General features: G+C 38.2%; 1 protein-coding gene across 1 annotated transcript in view; it reads left to right on the top strand.

The window, feature by feature from the left end:
- The window catches only part of MARCHF6 (membrane associated ring-CH-type finger 6), a 64,690-nt gene that overhangs the window by 28,501 nt on the left and 20,434 nt on the right, over positions 1–15,755 (top strand). The window contains exons 10-18 of the mRNA XM_080681768.1: positions 852–903; positions 7,117–7,175; positions 8,670–8,750; positions 8,995–9,063; positions 9,143–9,217; positions 10,276–10,410; positions 12,041–12,160; positions 12,911–13,011; positions 14,498–14,635. Coding sequence (XP_080537894.1) covers positions 852–903; positions 7,117–7,175; positions 8,670–8,750; positions 8,995–9,063; positions 9,143–9,217; positions 10,276–10,410; positions 12,041–12,160; positions 12,911–13,011; positions 14,498–14,635 — 830 coding nt within the window. The remainder of the gene's footprint in view (positions 1–851; positions 904–7,116; positions 7,176–8,669; positions 8,751–8,994; positions 9,064–9,142; positions 9,218–10,275; positions 10,411–12,040; positions 12,161–12,910; positions 13,012–14,497; positions 14,636–15,755) is intronic.

Here is a 15,755-nt window from a genome sequence, read left to right as displayed (position 1 = left end):
AAAAAAATTCAAGTGATAGAAGCTGACATGGTGAATAGGAATGTACCAGTCATTTCTTAGACAAACTAATCATCCTTTTTGTCACTTGGATTGTAGCAGATTGGGCTATTCTTTCCTGATGGGAATATCTTTCCAAGAAGAAAGTCTTACAGTGTTGGCCCTTTTTGGAAGGATCATTTAACTTGATGGGGGAGGAGTGGTGGGCCTAGACAAATGGGCTTGATCTTTCTAGTGTCAACAAGGAGTGTAACTAAAGTATATGTGTCATGGCTGGAAATGATAGCCGTCATCTTGGAGCTGATAATACATAACTGTGGAAGTGGATCAGTGGCAAAGTGAGAATGAGTATTCTGAGGCATGAACAAAGAAAGACAGGACAGCATAGGGAGAAAAGGGACCAGAGAAGATAAAGTGACCCTACAGAAGTCTTGAGAACAAAATGGACAGTGAAGGAAGCACTGTATTTTTCCATTAATATGTTGTTGAGAATTAATGGGGTTTTCTAATTTTTCTCCATTTGGAATTTTTCAGTGTCATTTGATTTAATGCAGTCTGGAAGTTATTTATGAGAATCTGTGTAGTTTGTAGTGAATTATTAATTTCTGAAGAGGAAATGTTTATAGATTAACGTCTTTGTGTTTTTTTTCCCTACATGTAACATCATGAACTTGAGTTTTATTAGTTTTATTTTTATGAGCTTTCTAATGAAAAATTTAAAGTTGTACATAATTTTTAGAATGAAATCTCAACTATAGAGTGAACATTTCAGTCTTCTAATTGAATAAGTGGAGTAGTCTAAACATATGTCAAGTAGGAATTGAATATGTTTTATTAATGTTCTTTTCCTTTAGGAACATGTCTTCTGGGTGGTGTCTTTAAACACACTGTTCATTCTTGTTTTTGGTAAGTGGTTTTATGCTTTTGTTTATTGTATTATGGTAGTTTAATTTTCTAGGAGTCTTCTGATATAGGTTTTTGTTTTATTTTTAAACAGGAATATATGAAATAGTTTTAGATAGTAGTCTGTATAGAAATCCGATACAGATACCTTCTTTCCTAAGCAATAGTGACTTCAATAACCTATAGTTGCCTACCATCTCTGCTTCAGTTGGGCATTTCTGTCTCTTTGTAGAAGCTAATTTTACTAGTAGACTGACTTGAGAATATACAATATTCTACCTCTGGAATTAACTTTTTGCTAATTATCTGCGTGCGCTTCCCTATGGCAGAAGGTCTTATTGCCATCTGCCAAGGCCTTATCAGAGACCCTACTTGGGAGTTGCCACCGGAGATGGATATAGGCTTGAGGGAAGACAGTGACCCTTCCCCAACTCTGAATTCCCCTTAAAACCAGATTTCAGTAAATGCAAAATCACTTTTAAGACACTTTCACTACTACAGCTGTGAGGGTTCTATGGCAACACACACGAATCCCTCCCATTGGGTATAATTAGAGAAAGGAAGGCAGGGCTGAGGAAGTGCAGTTGCCAGATTTTTCTGCTTTGGGAAAGATAAGGTAAACTGAATCAAGTAAACCAAGACCTTAGAATTCAATTCCTGCATCTCTCAAGGGAGAGAAGATAGAATTTGATAAAATCAGGTTATTGCTGGGCTGGGCTATGATTTGTGGAGAGACCTAAGAGCAGCAGTCTCCAGCTAGTGGTCCGCGGACCGCTGGTGGTCCGAAAGGTTGGCGACTGCTGCCTTAGAGTACAGATCTCTCCATAGGGGTGATCTTTGAGAAATTCCTTCCTTTAATGCATATGAGTTACCCCTCAGTTCTACTGAGGAGGAAGGATTACATTGAATTCCAAGTTACTTGCTTTGTGTTGTGGACCTCTTTGTGACATAGAAAGCAGTTCTCTTCAATAGGAAGGAAGCCATATGGTCAAAAAGACACTGAACATGGCCCTGGCCAGTGTGGCTCAGTTGGTTGGATGTCATCTTGTACACCAAAAGATCACAGGTTTGATTCCTGGTCAGGGCACATGACCAGGTTGTGGGCCTGATCCCCAGTAGGGGGCATGCAGGAGGCAGGCAGCTGATCAATGATCGATGTTTGGCTCTCACATTGATGTTTCTCTCTCTCCCTCTATTTTCTTATCTTAAAAACATCAATAAAAAAGACACTGAATATGTAAATTGAGGATGAGACAAAATTAATTTCTGAGTATTATCAGTAAAGAACAAAATAAAATTACAGGTAACTTGTTAAAACAAATATTTTTTTTTTTTAAAGAATTTTTTTTAAAAATATATTTTATTGATATTTTACAGAGAGGAAGGGAGAGGGATAGAGAGTTAGAAACATCGATCAGCTGCCTCCTGCACACCTCCCACTGGAGATGTGCCCGCAACCAAGGTACATGCCCTTGACCGGAATCGAACCCGGGACCCTTCAGTCCGCAGGCCGACGCTCTATCCACTGAGCCAAACCGGTTTTGGCTAAAACAAATATCTTGATTAAAAAGATGGCACAGATTAACAGGAAGCTCATCTTTTTGTTGTTTCCCCTTGCATAGGAGGGTAAAAAATATGCCTGAAGATTATTCTGCATTTTTTTTATATGTAAAATTATATTCACTTTTTGAGTATAATGAACTCATGGATTTGTATATATTCAGTGTGTTTCCACCAGAATGTGAAACTTTTCATCTTGACCAAGTTCTTCTTTTTAAAATTATTTATTTTTTTATTTTCTTTATTGATTAAGGTATTACATATGTGTCCTTATCCTCCCCTTGCCTTCTCACCGCCTCCCCCCCCCCCCCCCCCCCCAGCTCATGCCCTCACTCTCCCCTGGTGTCTTTGTCCATTGGTTGTGCTTATATGCATGCATACAAGTCCTTTGGTTGATCTCTACCCCTTACCCCCACCCTCCCCTTCCCTCTGAGGTTTGACGGTCTGATCGATGCTTCTCTGTCTCTGGATCTGTTTTTGTTCATCAATTTATGTTGTCCATTATATTCCACAAATGAGTGAGATCATGTGATATTTATTTTTCTCTGACTGACTCTGAGCTTAAAATAATGCTCTTCAGGTCCATCCATGATGTTGCAAATGGTAGGAGTTCCTTTTTATAGCAGCGTAGTATTCCATTGTGTAGATGTACCACAGTTTTTTCATCCACTCATCTGCTGATGGGCACTTAGGCTGTTTCCAAATCTTACTATTGTAAATTGTGCTGCTATTTTGAACATAGGAGTGCATATAGCCTTTCTGATTGGTGTTTATATTGAAGAAACAAGTCATCTTTAAACCTGAATTAGAGAAATAAGAACTCTTATTATATAAAGGAAATAGCATCTAAGTAAATATTTTTCTAATCCAATCCTACGCTTATATAAGTTTATATGAAAAAAATTTCTTGGTACACTTATATAACACTAGAGGCCCGATGCACGAAATTCGTGAAAGAGTAGGCCTTCCTTCCCCTGGCTGCTGGCACCCAGGACCTGGGCTTCCCTTGCAGAGGGAGGCCCCACCCACCTGTTGCAGCCTGCCTGTCAGTGGCCTGGGCTTCCCTCTTTGGGGTGATCGTGGAGCCCCCCGATTGATTGCCCTCCCGGCCGGTGGCCTGGGCCTCCCTCTGTGGGGCAATCATGGGGTGATTGCCGGGCCTCCAACCAATCACATCGCACTCACCTTGGCTGGCCTGGCGCCAGTGGGTGTCATAGCATGGTCCCGGATGGTCATTCTGCTGTTCGGCCATTCGGTTGATTTGCATATTATGCTTTTATTATATAGGATTATACTTAGAATCTCTTGAAATGAAATACATTTTCTTCTTTTTAGGAATATACTTTTCCTTTTAGGTGAACACAGTCGTCATTGGGATTAAGCACACGTTCTTTTTCCTACTGCAATTTTCCTCTGGCAGTTTTTGACTCTTGTCATCATGTAATTTGAAGAAATATAACCTTACAGCACTACTGTCTCTAGTAGAGTGGAGTGATCCTGAGAAACTGACCTTAATTTCAGGATACCTATCTAGTAGTTGCTTCAAATAGGATAGAAATTGATTGTTACAATTGATGCTCAGGTTAGTGTGTTTACATATACAAATAGAGTTGAAACCTGAAAGTTTGCCTTTGTCAGGGACCTTCTTGAGTCATCCTCAGAGTTGGGTATGAGAACAAATTAGAACAAATTCTGCATATGTATTTTTTCTTATTTAACAATTTCTTGTGCTTTATAATATATATAGTATTAGTAAAATAATGCACATGTCTACTTTGTAAATAAATTCTAAATAGATCTTAGACCAGGGGTGGGCAAACTTTTTGACTCGAGGGCCACAATGGGTTCTTAAACTGGACCGGAGGGCCAGAACAAAAGCATGGATGGAGTGTTTGTGTGAACTAATATAAATTCAAAGTAAAGGAGCGGAGGGGAGAGCAAGAGAACCCTCCGCTCTTTCGGCTCCGCGGACCGGATAGAACAGCTGAATGGGCCGGATCCGGCCCGCGGGCCGTAGTTTGCCCACGGCTGTCTTAGACCAATAAATAAATTTCTACCCATAGGATACTTGATCAAAACTGTTTGGTGGCCAGATTCCTATAGATTCACACTCTAACTTTTGTGTTAATGATTGAGTTCCTCTTCCCCCTTCTCTAATCTATGCTACTCATTTTTTAAGCATTAGTAAAAGATAATTAAATTTTATTATTAAGAACAAATTAAAATTTTATTAACATGGCAAGAAAAACTTGAAGAAAAGAGACTGTAAAAATTGTCACTCTGGCCCTAGTTGATTTGGCTCGGTGAGTAGAACGTCAGCCTGCGGACTAAAAAGTCCCGGGTTCGATTCCGCTCAAGGGCACATGCCTGGGTTGCGGGCTCTATCCCCATAGGGGGTGTGCAGTTGATGATTCTCTCTCATCATTGATGTTTCTCTCTCCCCCTCTCCCATCCTGTCTGAAATTAATAAAAATATGTGCAGGAGGAGGCAGCCAATCAATGTTGATTTTTCTTTCTCATCGATGTTTCTATTCCTCTCCCTTCTTCTTTCTCTAAAAATTAATAAAAACATTTTAAGATTCTTACTATGAAATAGTTAAGGATGTTTTCTTATTTAACTACTAGAGGCCCGGTGCATGAAAATTCATGCACTGGAGGGGGGCATACCTCAGCCCGGCCTGCCCCCTCTCACAGTCCGGAAGCCCTCGGGGGCGGGAGGCGACCCGGTGATCAGGGGAAGGCGACGCCCCCATCACACCTCTGCTGCTGCCACTGCCAGCAGCGCAAGCCTCGGCCAGCCCTGGTTACCTGAGTCTCGGATGGCCCTGGGCGGCTGGGCAGCCACCATCCGAGGCTTGCCTGTGTCTTGGGCCAGCCCTGGGTGGCTGGGGGGCTGAGGGGACTGGGGACTGCAGAGGCAGGTGTGTGGAGTGGCTGGACCCACCTGGGGGCAGGCCTGGCCGTGCTGCGTGCCTGCTGCCCTGGTGGGGCTGAGGGGACTGGGTGCTGCCATCTTTTGAGGGTGTGACAGTCAGTTAGCATATTCCCTCCTTATTGGCTGTGGGCGCCGCCATCTTTGTGAGGGCGTGATGGTCAATTAGCATATTCCCTCCTTATTAGATAGGATAATGTCATTCTCACACCTTAGAGAATCACCAGTACTTAATATTTCTTAGTAATCCAACATAGTAAAAGTTTCTAGATTGTTAGTCCTTAAATGTCATTTTATAGTTGGTTTGTTTGAATGAGGATTCAGATAAGGTCCAGACATTACTTTTGGTTATTAATCCTTTTGATCTAGAATATTCTTCTGTTTAATCCCCTTTTTTGCCATTGATTTGTTGAAGAGACTTCGGTCAGCTGTCCTATAAGTGCCTCGTGTTCTACATTTGTCCAACTGCTCCCTGATAATGTCTGTTACCTTGTTTCTTTGTCTCCAAGGGCCTCATTAGATTCAGGTTCAATATGTTTGGGACAGATCCTGAACTGGTTGTGTTTTGCCTAGTAATATAACATATCAGAAGATAGATGATGTCTGGTTCTCCACCTTTCCAATTGGTTCAGGTGATAGCATCTTGAAGTCTTTATTGTTAGATTTCATTTTTCCCTTAACCATCAGAAAGTAGTGTGAGGGGGTGGTATTTTAGTATCATGCAAATATCTAGCATTTCATCAACATTTCACCTAATGATTTTATTATCCCTTGATGATACTTGCCTGAAATAATTTATTAGTCATTACAAAATGATTCTTTTCAAATTGTCATTTTTTACATTTTTTGGGTGGATTTTCTATAAAGAAGAACTTATTTATCAGCTAGAGCTATTTAATTAACCTGAACTTGTTGGTTCAGAAGCAGCAGGACAGATGTGCAGGTCTTTTCCTTTATCAGTTTTCAGGGTAAGGAATTGATGAGCCCACTATTTCCATTGGTGATAAAAGTGTTTTCTGTGATGTTGCTTTTTTCCCTTTTGTTTTTGATTTTGGCCTACCACTTTTTGAGTATAATGAACTCATAGATTTGTATATACTCAGCGTGTTTCCACCAGTTTGGGTCATTATTCTTTTTGATGCTCATATCTTCTCTTTTTTTAGAAATTTATTCTGTACAGATTTGGAGGCCAGAATTTATTTTATTATTAATTAATTTATTTTTAATCATCACTCAAGGATATTTTTCCGTTGATTTTTAGAGTGGAAGAGAGAGGGAAACACAGAGAGAAATATCGATGTGAGAGAAACACATCAATTAGTTGCCTCCTGCACACAGCCCTGGGCCTGGGACTGAGCCAGGGCCAGGGAGGAGCCTGCAACCGAGGTACGTCCTTGACCAGAATTGAACCCAGGACCTTTAGGTCCGCAGACTGACACTCTATGCACTAAGTCAAACTTGCCAAGGCGGTACTCATATTTTTTCATTGGCCCATGAGACCCTCTTCACAATGGTTCTCAGGTCCTTTTGCCATTAGTCTATTAGACTTTGATTACTTTGTTGTTGTCTGGTTACAGAGAATGTCCCAAGAAATACATTTTTAGCCTTAGTTCTGTTATGTTCCATTACTTTAAAAATCCCTGGTTCCTTTCTTGGGAGATGGTACTAGGAGTGCTCATTGTTTTAATTTTGATGTTTTCATTGAGTTTTTTCTTCCCTTTTAGCATTTTGCCCTTACCACATTGGTCATTTCTCCCTTGTTGGTTTGGGATTTGAAGAACATGTGAGTATAATACTTTTACAAACTTACTTTTATTGATCTCTCCCCAAAATTTGATATCTGTTGAGTAATTAATAATGTTGTAGAGTTACTTCATTTCTCAATCTGCCTTATACAAAAGAATAGTTATCCAACACCAGCTTGTTCTTTTCTTTAAAAACTGATATGTATACTGAGTGGTATAAGACACAGTAGGTTATCTTGCCAGCTAAGAAGATATGCTCTAAAATCCCATGGTGCACTGTGTTCCTTCCTGTTGGGTGGGCCAGTGGCATACTATGGGAAAATTTTTTTGCAGGCTGATTTATGATTCGTTTTAATGAACCTTGTACCCTTCTCTTCCTTTTCACCAGATGCCCCCTGGTACATTTAGAAAAGTAACAATATATCAGTCGATTAAAAAGTGGTTAGTCGATCTTGGAATGGTGTGCTGTAGAGTTTTCTAAAGAATTTTCTTTAATTTTGACATTTTATCATTGTCAGGGGACAGATACATTTGGATGGACAGCTACTACTGTTTTGGGGGACAGAAAGATTTAGTTTTTTAAGGAAGAGCTGACAGATCTGGATACTCTGTTCAGTTTGTGTATGTGAATCCTGAGAGAGTACATTTTGAAGTGTTCTGAAAGGCCAAAGAGATGTGTTTGCTTGTTTCTTTTTTAAAAAATTTATTTTTATTGTTGAAAGCATTACAGATGTCCCTTTCCCCTCCCCCCTTGACCCTTTCCATTCCTCCCCCATGCCTCTCGCCCCCCGCCCAGGCCTTCACCTCACTATTGTCTGTGTCCATGAGTTATGCATATATACATGTAAGTTCTTCGGTTGATCTCCCCGCCTTCCCTCTGAGATTTGTCAGTCTGTGCTAGTCTGGATCTATTTTGTTCATCAGTAGAGATGTGTTTTCAATATTTGATACAGCTCTCCAAATTCTCACTAGTTGAATGCAAGAACTTGAAAAGTTAGGATAAATTCTTCGATAAATTTTGACTTTCCAAGCTATCACCACTTGCTATCTGGAATTCAGGAATAAAAATGATGGACAGTATTTGTCATTATTGAAAACTCTTGTTCTATAAGTTGAGAATGAGACAGATTTGGAGAGTAGTCACTTCTAGTGGTAGGAAATGAGGTGGCTGGGATGCACTGGACGGGTGGACAGCTTGTGCTCAGCCTTTAGCAAGTCTACTTCAGAATGGAGTAAAGTGCAGACTATTGCATTACAACTTTTTCCTTATTTTTGTAAAATTTAATTCACTATTTTATTTTGTCTGCTGGAATAAAGTTATTCTTTATTTTTTCCTCATTCTTATATAATACATGACATTCAATGGGAGAATCTGGTTTAAAGATGTCATCCAAAGGGGATTTTAATGGTTTTCTAGTTGTAAATTGCCTATTTTCAGTTCACTTCCAGTCTATTTGAATTGTTTAATACATTGTTAAACTGGGGTGGATGCCATGTGGTACAATTAAAGTTTATTTTGTTCTTATTTCTAGGTCCAAGCATCTCATTTTGAAGGCCTAATCACAACCATTGTTGGGTATATACTTTTAGCAATAACACTGATAATTTGTCATGTATCCTTTAATGAACCAACTTGGGTGTTTAACATATTCATACCAAAGAGTTGTTCCTATTACTGACAAAGCTATTTCTCTCCCCTTGTCCTCTTAGTAAAAGTTGTAGGCATTTGTATTGAGGATAAGGGCAGACAAAATGTGAAATACATTCGTCTGCCAAATAATATTAAGTGTTGCTTAAGTTATTATGAGTTTTATTGCACCTTGAAATGCTCAGTTTTTCCTTGACTAGATGCTATAGGGCTTGGCAACTCTTGTTAAATTTCATAGGTCTCGTCGTTTGCTGGGAGTCTGCTATATTGTTGTTAAGGTAATTCTTGTTATAAGTTAAAAGTGGAAATGATTTCTCCTCATTTGGGTGATATTGATGACATTTATTTTTGCTTAAGGTCTCTTTGCTAGTGGTGGTAGAAATTGGAGTGTTCCCTCTAATTTGTGGCTGGTGGCTGGATATCTGTTCCCTGGTGAGTTTATTATTCATTATCATACAACCTGATTTAAAGGCTTCAGGAAAGACATCTTTAGAATGGGTTTCTTTTAAAGGAAAGTCAGTATTTGATAATAATTTGCTTATTTTTTTCTGAGAATGTATCACTATGGAGTCTTAATGTTGCTAATTTTTCCTGATTTTTTGTTGAGGCTTCATGCAGATTTCTGATGTCAGAGTATTTTGATTGAAACTTTTCTAATAATCAGTGAAGAATTTTCTTAGTGGCTTTACTCTTCTAAATTTTATGGTAATGCCAAGACATTACGTGCATAAAAAAAGCAATCAATCTGAGAAGATGGTCCTTGTTACTACCATTTCATAAGTTCAACCCTAACTACTTGTTTTAACTAAGATGCTCATTTTTTATTGTTATAATCTCTTTTTAAAATATTTATATTTTTTAATTTTTAGAGAGAGGAAGGGAGAGGGATAGAAAGAGAAACATCGATGAGAGAGGAACATCATTGACTGGCTGCCTCCTGCACACTGCCTACTGGGGATTGAGCCTGCAACTTGGGCATATGCCCTGACCACTGGGAATCGAACCATGACCTCTTGGTTCATGGGTCAACCACTGAGCCATATCAGCCGGGTGTTTATTACAATCTTTAGTGGCTGTCGGTGATAATCAGTTTTTTACTTTTCAAAAATATTTTATATGTGGAAAAGCTACCTTTGATTCTGAGATAACATTTTCTCTCATACTTTACTATTAAAATTTGTCATGAATGACCTGTAACCAAGAAAAGGGTTTTATGTTAACCTAAAATGGTTCTTTTTACTTACCAATTGGTTTATTAGTCTTGCTACTTATATTTAAAAATTTAAAGTGTCATACATCTTTGAAATAGTATTTAACCTTATATCATTTATATTTCTATGACACCATGAAATGGTATTAAGAGAACTATAGTCCTGGAACATCATAACTTATATGCGTAGTGATTTTTATTCACTTCCTAAAAGATGGAAATACTAATTTGGCAAATGTAGATGCTACAACTCTTATTCACCTGTTCCCTTTTGATTTAGGAAATGTTTGATGCTACTCTGAAAGATCGAGAACTGAGCTTTCAGTCAGCTCCAGGCACTACCATGTTTCTGCACTGGCTAGTGGGAATGGTGTATGTGTTCTACTTTGCTTCCTTCATTCTGCTACTGAGAGAGGTAAGTTCTACGGGGAGATCCTGAAGCTACACATTCATGAACAGGACTTTTGTTTAACCACAGTTGTGCCTCAAAGGTTATTATGATTTCCTAACGAAATAATTTTCTCGATTTTAATCTAAAAGGAAAAAACTGATAGTAATTGTTCTAAGCTGTTTTTAGTCATTTGCTTTAAAAATTGACACGTTTTAGTATTTTTGTCTATAATTAGTTATGAGTTTGAAAGATGAGTAGACTGAGGGGAAAAAAATTAACCAGTTAGCTGCCACACGTCCAAAACAGAAACCAATCCTGCTTGCGTCTATTGACGCTTATGGCATACAAAGGGTTAAATAAAAGCACTTATTTTACATGTGGCCATCCTCTAATACAAATTCTTGGACTTTTATGTGATCTGTGCCTGTCTTGGACTTCATTCAAAGAAATGTAATGTTGGAAATACCTTAAAGATATGGTCTTGCAGGATTAAATATGTAAAATGGTCTTGAAGCAGGCACTTTAAGTGTAGAATTAGAGTGAGGGTTCTTTATTATTCCAGTTCACTTGCCAAATGGGTACCTTAACTATTTTTGGAATACAGTCTTTACGATTTGGAAGACAGTGGCAGTGGGGTCAGTATTTGATTAGTATACATCTCATGCTCCATCATTCTGGTGCAATAGGAAGTATAAAACTGATACATGTACTTGCCACTGTGCATCCTTTCCCTCAGTGTTACTGCATAGTCACTCTGTTGTTAGTCTGCTATTTGCTGGTGTATTAATAAGTGAGAAATAAAGACATGATTCCCATTCTCCTTGATTTTGCATCCTGGGAAGGAATACAACCGTTGAACAAGTCAGCTTAGTCCTTTAAGAGTGCTTTGAGAGTGGTGATGGGGATGTGCACCACTGAAGGACCAGGCCAACTAATGCAATGTTAATGGAATCCAAAAGCACAGAGGCTTAATGCTATTCTTGTACTTTGCTGTTTGAGTGTTTTGAGGAATTGGGGAGGGGGTTGGAGGCCAACATGTTCTCCTGAGTCATATAGTGTAAGTTCAATAAATTCTTCTCAGGAAGGGTAAAACTGAAATCAGATCGTCTACTTAGGACATTTATAAATTACAACCTAATTCTTTCACCAGATGATACAATATAGTGACAATTTTCAGTTTTTTAAAAAATTTATTGATTTGAGAGAGTGGGATAGAAACATCAATTTATTGTTCCACTTATTTATGCATTCATTGGTTGATTCTTGTATGTGCCCTGACCGGGGATTGAACCTGAAACTTGGTATATTGGGACGGCGTTCTAACCAACTGAGATACTTAGGCAGGGCCAACAATTTTCAAAACAATATTTATTTCTCATTTAGGAGATCTAGATATGACAAACTGTCCATTAATACATTTATTTATCATTAATTGATTAAAAGCATCAAAGGATATCAGTCACAGGGTAGTTTTCATAAAGATTCTGATTTAGGAATTTATTTTCCCAGGAAAGTCATATATGAATTTTCGGGGGCCCATTTTTTAAGATGCCAAAATAATTTCACAAACTTATTTTTCTGTTAATGTTTTAGTTCATATACAGAGCCCTGAAGACATTAGTAAGTATTTATAGCATTTAAAATACATTTGCAGGTACTTCGACCTGGTGTCTTGTGGTTTCTAAGGAATTTGAACGATCCAGATTTTAATCCAGTGCAAGAAATGATCCATTTGCCCATTTATAGGCATCTCCGAAGATTTATTTTGTCAGTGGTAAGCATACCTTTATATTGTTTTTGAAGTAAAGTGTACTACCCTTTAGATTTTTGGTCAGGGGTACTGGTACAGTAGATTGAGTATCTTATGTTTAAGCCTGTGGAACTAGTTGTTAAGTAGGAGTTTTATTGGTTACTTTGATAAAGTAAATAACATGTCTACTAAAACAAAAATGCCTTCTATTACTTTAGCAGTATAGCTGATTGCCAAATTATGAGTTTCTGAATTATAATTAATTTGCATTAAACCAATGGAGACTTGTTTATATCTTCTAAATTAAACTCTTATCAGAGGGTCTCAAAGTTTCTTCCCCATCTAGAAGAGGAAATTACCTAGTTAAATCTAAATTTTTCCAAAATAAAATTCTAACAGTAATATTGTGCTTTTTGGAAACTTTTGTAGCCATTAATATGGGTCATGTCTTATAATGATTACAGGTGATTTATTATTTTTCAGACAATTCCGATCCTTCATTGTCAGGTTCCAGCTCTCTCCTCACATACCATGCAGTGATTATCCTTTGTGGCTCATGTTTGAGCCCTTGTGTCCTAGAGAGAGAAGAGGAATAGCCATCTCAGGAATGCATTCTTTATACAGAGTGATCTAAGTATAGTGTGTTGAGTGAGAACACTCCGGGCCCTGGGTGGGTATAGACTTGGGCTGCATATTGGTTGAGTGTGTTCAGAAGTCAGCCTATCTCTCACGGGAGTGGTTTACAATGGTGTTATGCCCTTTTTCTTACTACAGATTGTCTTTGGCTCCATTGTCCTTCTGATGCTTTGGCTTCCTATACGTATAATTAAGAGTCTGCTGCCTAATTTTCTGCCATACAATGTCATGCTCTACAGGTAAGTTTTTGAAATTCAGAAGCTTTTCTAATTTAGCTCTGTTAGGGATTTGATATTAAGAGTACATACATTTAAAACATATATTTCTTACCGGAGCATCACTAAGGTAATTACAAAGAGCCATTTTCTGCATATGGAGTTTGCCTTTGTTCAGCATTTAAATTTTTGCCATACCTAATGAGAGTTGGTTAGTAGCATTATCTTTATATGAAAAGCACTTCATAAGGAATGTAGCCATAGTTGCACATTTAATTATGGATATAAAGTTTATAGATGGAAAATCTTCGATTTACAAACTGAAGCCACCTGGAAACCTAGTCTCTTATTCCTCCTACGTTGTTTACATTACCCCTTCAGTCACCTAAAGCAGAAATCTGCCTGGCAAATTATATTTCTCAGTTTTACTTTTAATTACCCTTTAAATCTTGTCATTTCTAATTTTTTAAGATTCTATCTATTCCAAATCCATTTACCACTTACTACTTTAGTTTAGGCCTTCCTCTTGTTCTCCATTTATAATCCATAGAGGCCCGGTACACGAATTCATGCACATTGAAAGGAAATTAATTAGAGGAAATATTTTAGAGGCCGGGGAGGGACTGTGGGAGATTGGCTCCAGGGCATGTCTGGCATATCTCGCCCAGTCGAGATTGGGCTGATTTGGGCTAGGGAGGGACCGAGGGAGGGCTCCAGGGCATGTCTAGCCCAGTCCTGATTGGCCTGACCCCAGCAGCAAGCTAACCTACCGGTTGGAGCGTCTGCCCCCTGGGGGTCAGTGTGTATCATAGTAACTGGTTGAATGGTCGAACAAATGGTCAGACACAGCATATTAGGCTTTTATTATATAGGATTCTTAACACCCTTCCTTTATAATCTACATGATAATATTCTGGTTGGGATGATGTAGAGGAGCCAAGGCATTCAAGAAGGTGTGTTGAGCCCTGGATGGTGTGGCTCAGTTGGTTGAGCTAGTGCCATGCACCTATTCGATACTAAGGTCAGGGCATGTGATACTGAGGTCAGGGCTGATGTCAAGATGCAGACTCAATCCCCAGTAGGGGGCATGCAGGAGGCAGCTGATCAATGTTTCTCTCTCACATCAATGTTTTTCTCTCTTCCTCTCCCTTCCTCCCTCTCTCTCAAAAAAACCCCAATAAAAACATATTGTAAAAAACGTTGTGTTGAGTAATGAGTGAGCAGTCATATAATCTGTTACTAATATAGCATGTGAGGTAAGGACTAAGACCTCACCATCAGATTTAACCACATGAAGGTCATTAGTAGCATTTGTTAAGGAAGTTTTGTGGAGTTTGAGGGGGAAGCCTTTCTGGCCTCGAGAAAATGGAGGAGAGGTGATAAAGACTAGAGTGGGTTTATTCAACTCTTTAAGGAGTTCTACTGTCATCTCTTTAAATGTTTAATATGATATAATTATAATGGGAAATAGAACTCACATTGTGATTATGGCTCTTTGTAATTACCTTAGTGATGCTCCAGTGAGTGAACTGTCCCTTGAGCTGCTTCTGCTTCAAGTTGTCTTGCCAGCATTACTTGAACAGGGACACACACGGCAGTGGCTGAAGGGGCTTGTGCGAGCATGGACCGTTACTGCTGGATACTTGCTGTAAGTATAGGCAGGTGACTTGTAGGCATATTATATATCGATTAACGACCTTTCTGAAAAAGTATGTTTCATGTCTCAGGAAAAATAAGTTTTAATAAGAAATAATTTAGTGATATCTTCAGGTATATATAATACTTCTAAAATTTTTAATGACAAAAAAATTTAAATCATTGTGCATTATTTTATGGAGCATGTGTGCATATTCTTATTCTCTTACAGAAGTTTGCTGCTGGCCCAGGTTCATTTCATACACAGGGTTAAAAAAAATTTTTTTTTAGTGCATTAAAAATAAACCAATATACCCTTATTTTAAAAGTCTTAACCTGATATGAGCTCTTCTCAGATTTTGGTTGTGTTTTTTTTTTTTAATATATATATTTTATTGATTTTTTTATAGAGAGGAAGGGAGAGGAATAGAGAGTTAGAAACATCAATGAGAGAGAAACATCAATGAGCTGCCTCCTGCACACTCCCACTGGGGATGTGCCTGCAACCAAGGTACATGTCCTTGACAGGAATCAAACCTGGGACCCTTGAGTCCGCAGGCCGACACTCTATCCACTGAGCCAAACCGGCTAGGGCTCAGATTTGGGTTTTTGGTCATTTATTTAGTCAGCATTGTTGCATTTATTTTTTTAAAGCTTTATATGTTATGAACTTATTTAAAAGTTGAATCTTTGTGATTTAAACCATTTTTTTTTTTTTTTTAGAAAATATACGGCATTCTGTAGATACCTTAATGTGGCATATGTATTTGGCTATATGTGATCATTTATTTTTTTCTAACTGCCCTGTATTTTGCCCTGAGCCTTTTCCTCCTAACTCATTTTTGCCTTAATCTGGAGGTTTTAGTTGAGAATACATGTCACGGCAGAGACAGTAGCCATTTATAGAGAGGAAAAGAAGTTGTTTTTTTCCTTAAGATGTTCACATTGAGTATTTGTGTATTGATTTCTTTTCAGATACTGACTGAAGAAAACAAAAATAAATTTATAAATGGGATATTTTGTATACTAATTAACATTAAATTTGGAAAGGTTTGATTTAAGGTGGGCACCAACATTTAGACCAAATTGAGGTGATAGTACTGTGTACAGATTCTGCTTGTACATTTCTACCC

This window comes from Plecotus auritus (genome assembly GCF_963455305.1).
Source record: "Plecotus auritus genome assembly, chromosome: 7".
In the NCBI taxonomy this organism is placed as follows: domain Eukaryota; kingdom Metazoa; phylum Chordata; class Mammalia; order Chiroptera; family Vespertilionidae; genus Plecotus; species Plecotus auritus.
This window is presented reverse-complemented; position numbering and strand designations above follow the sequence as displayed.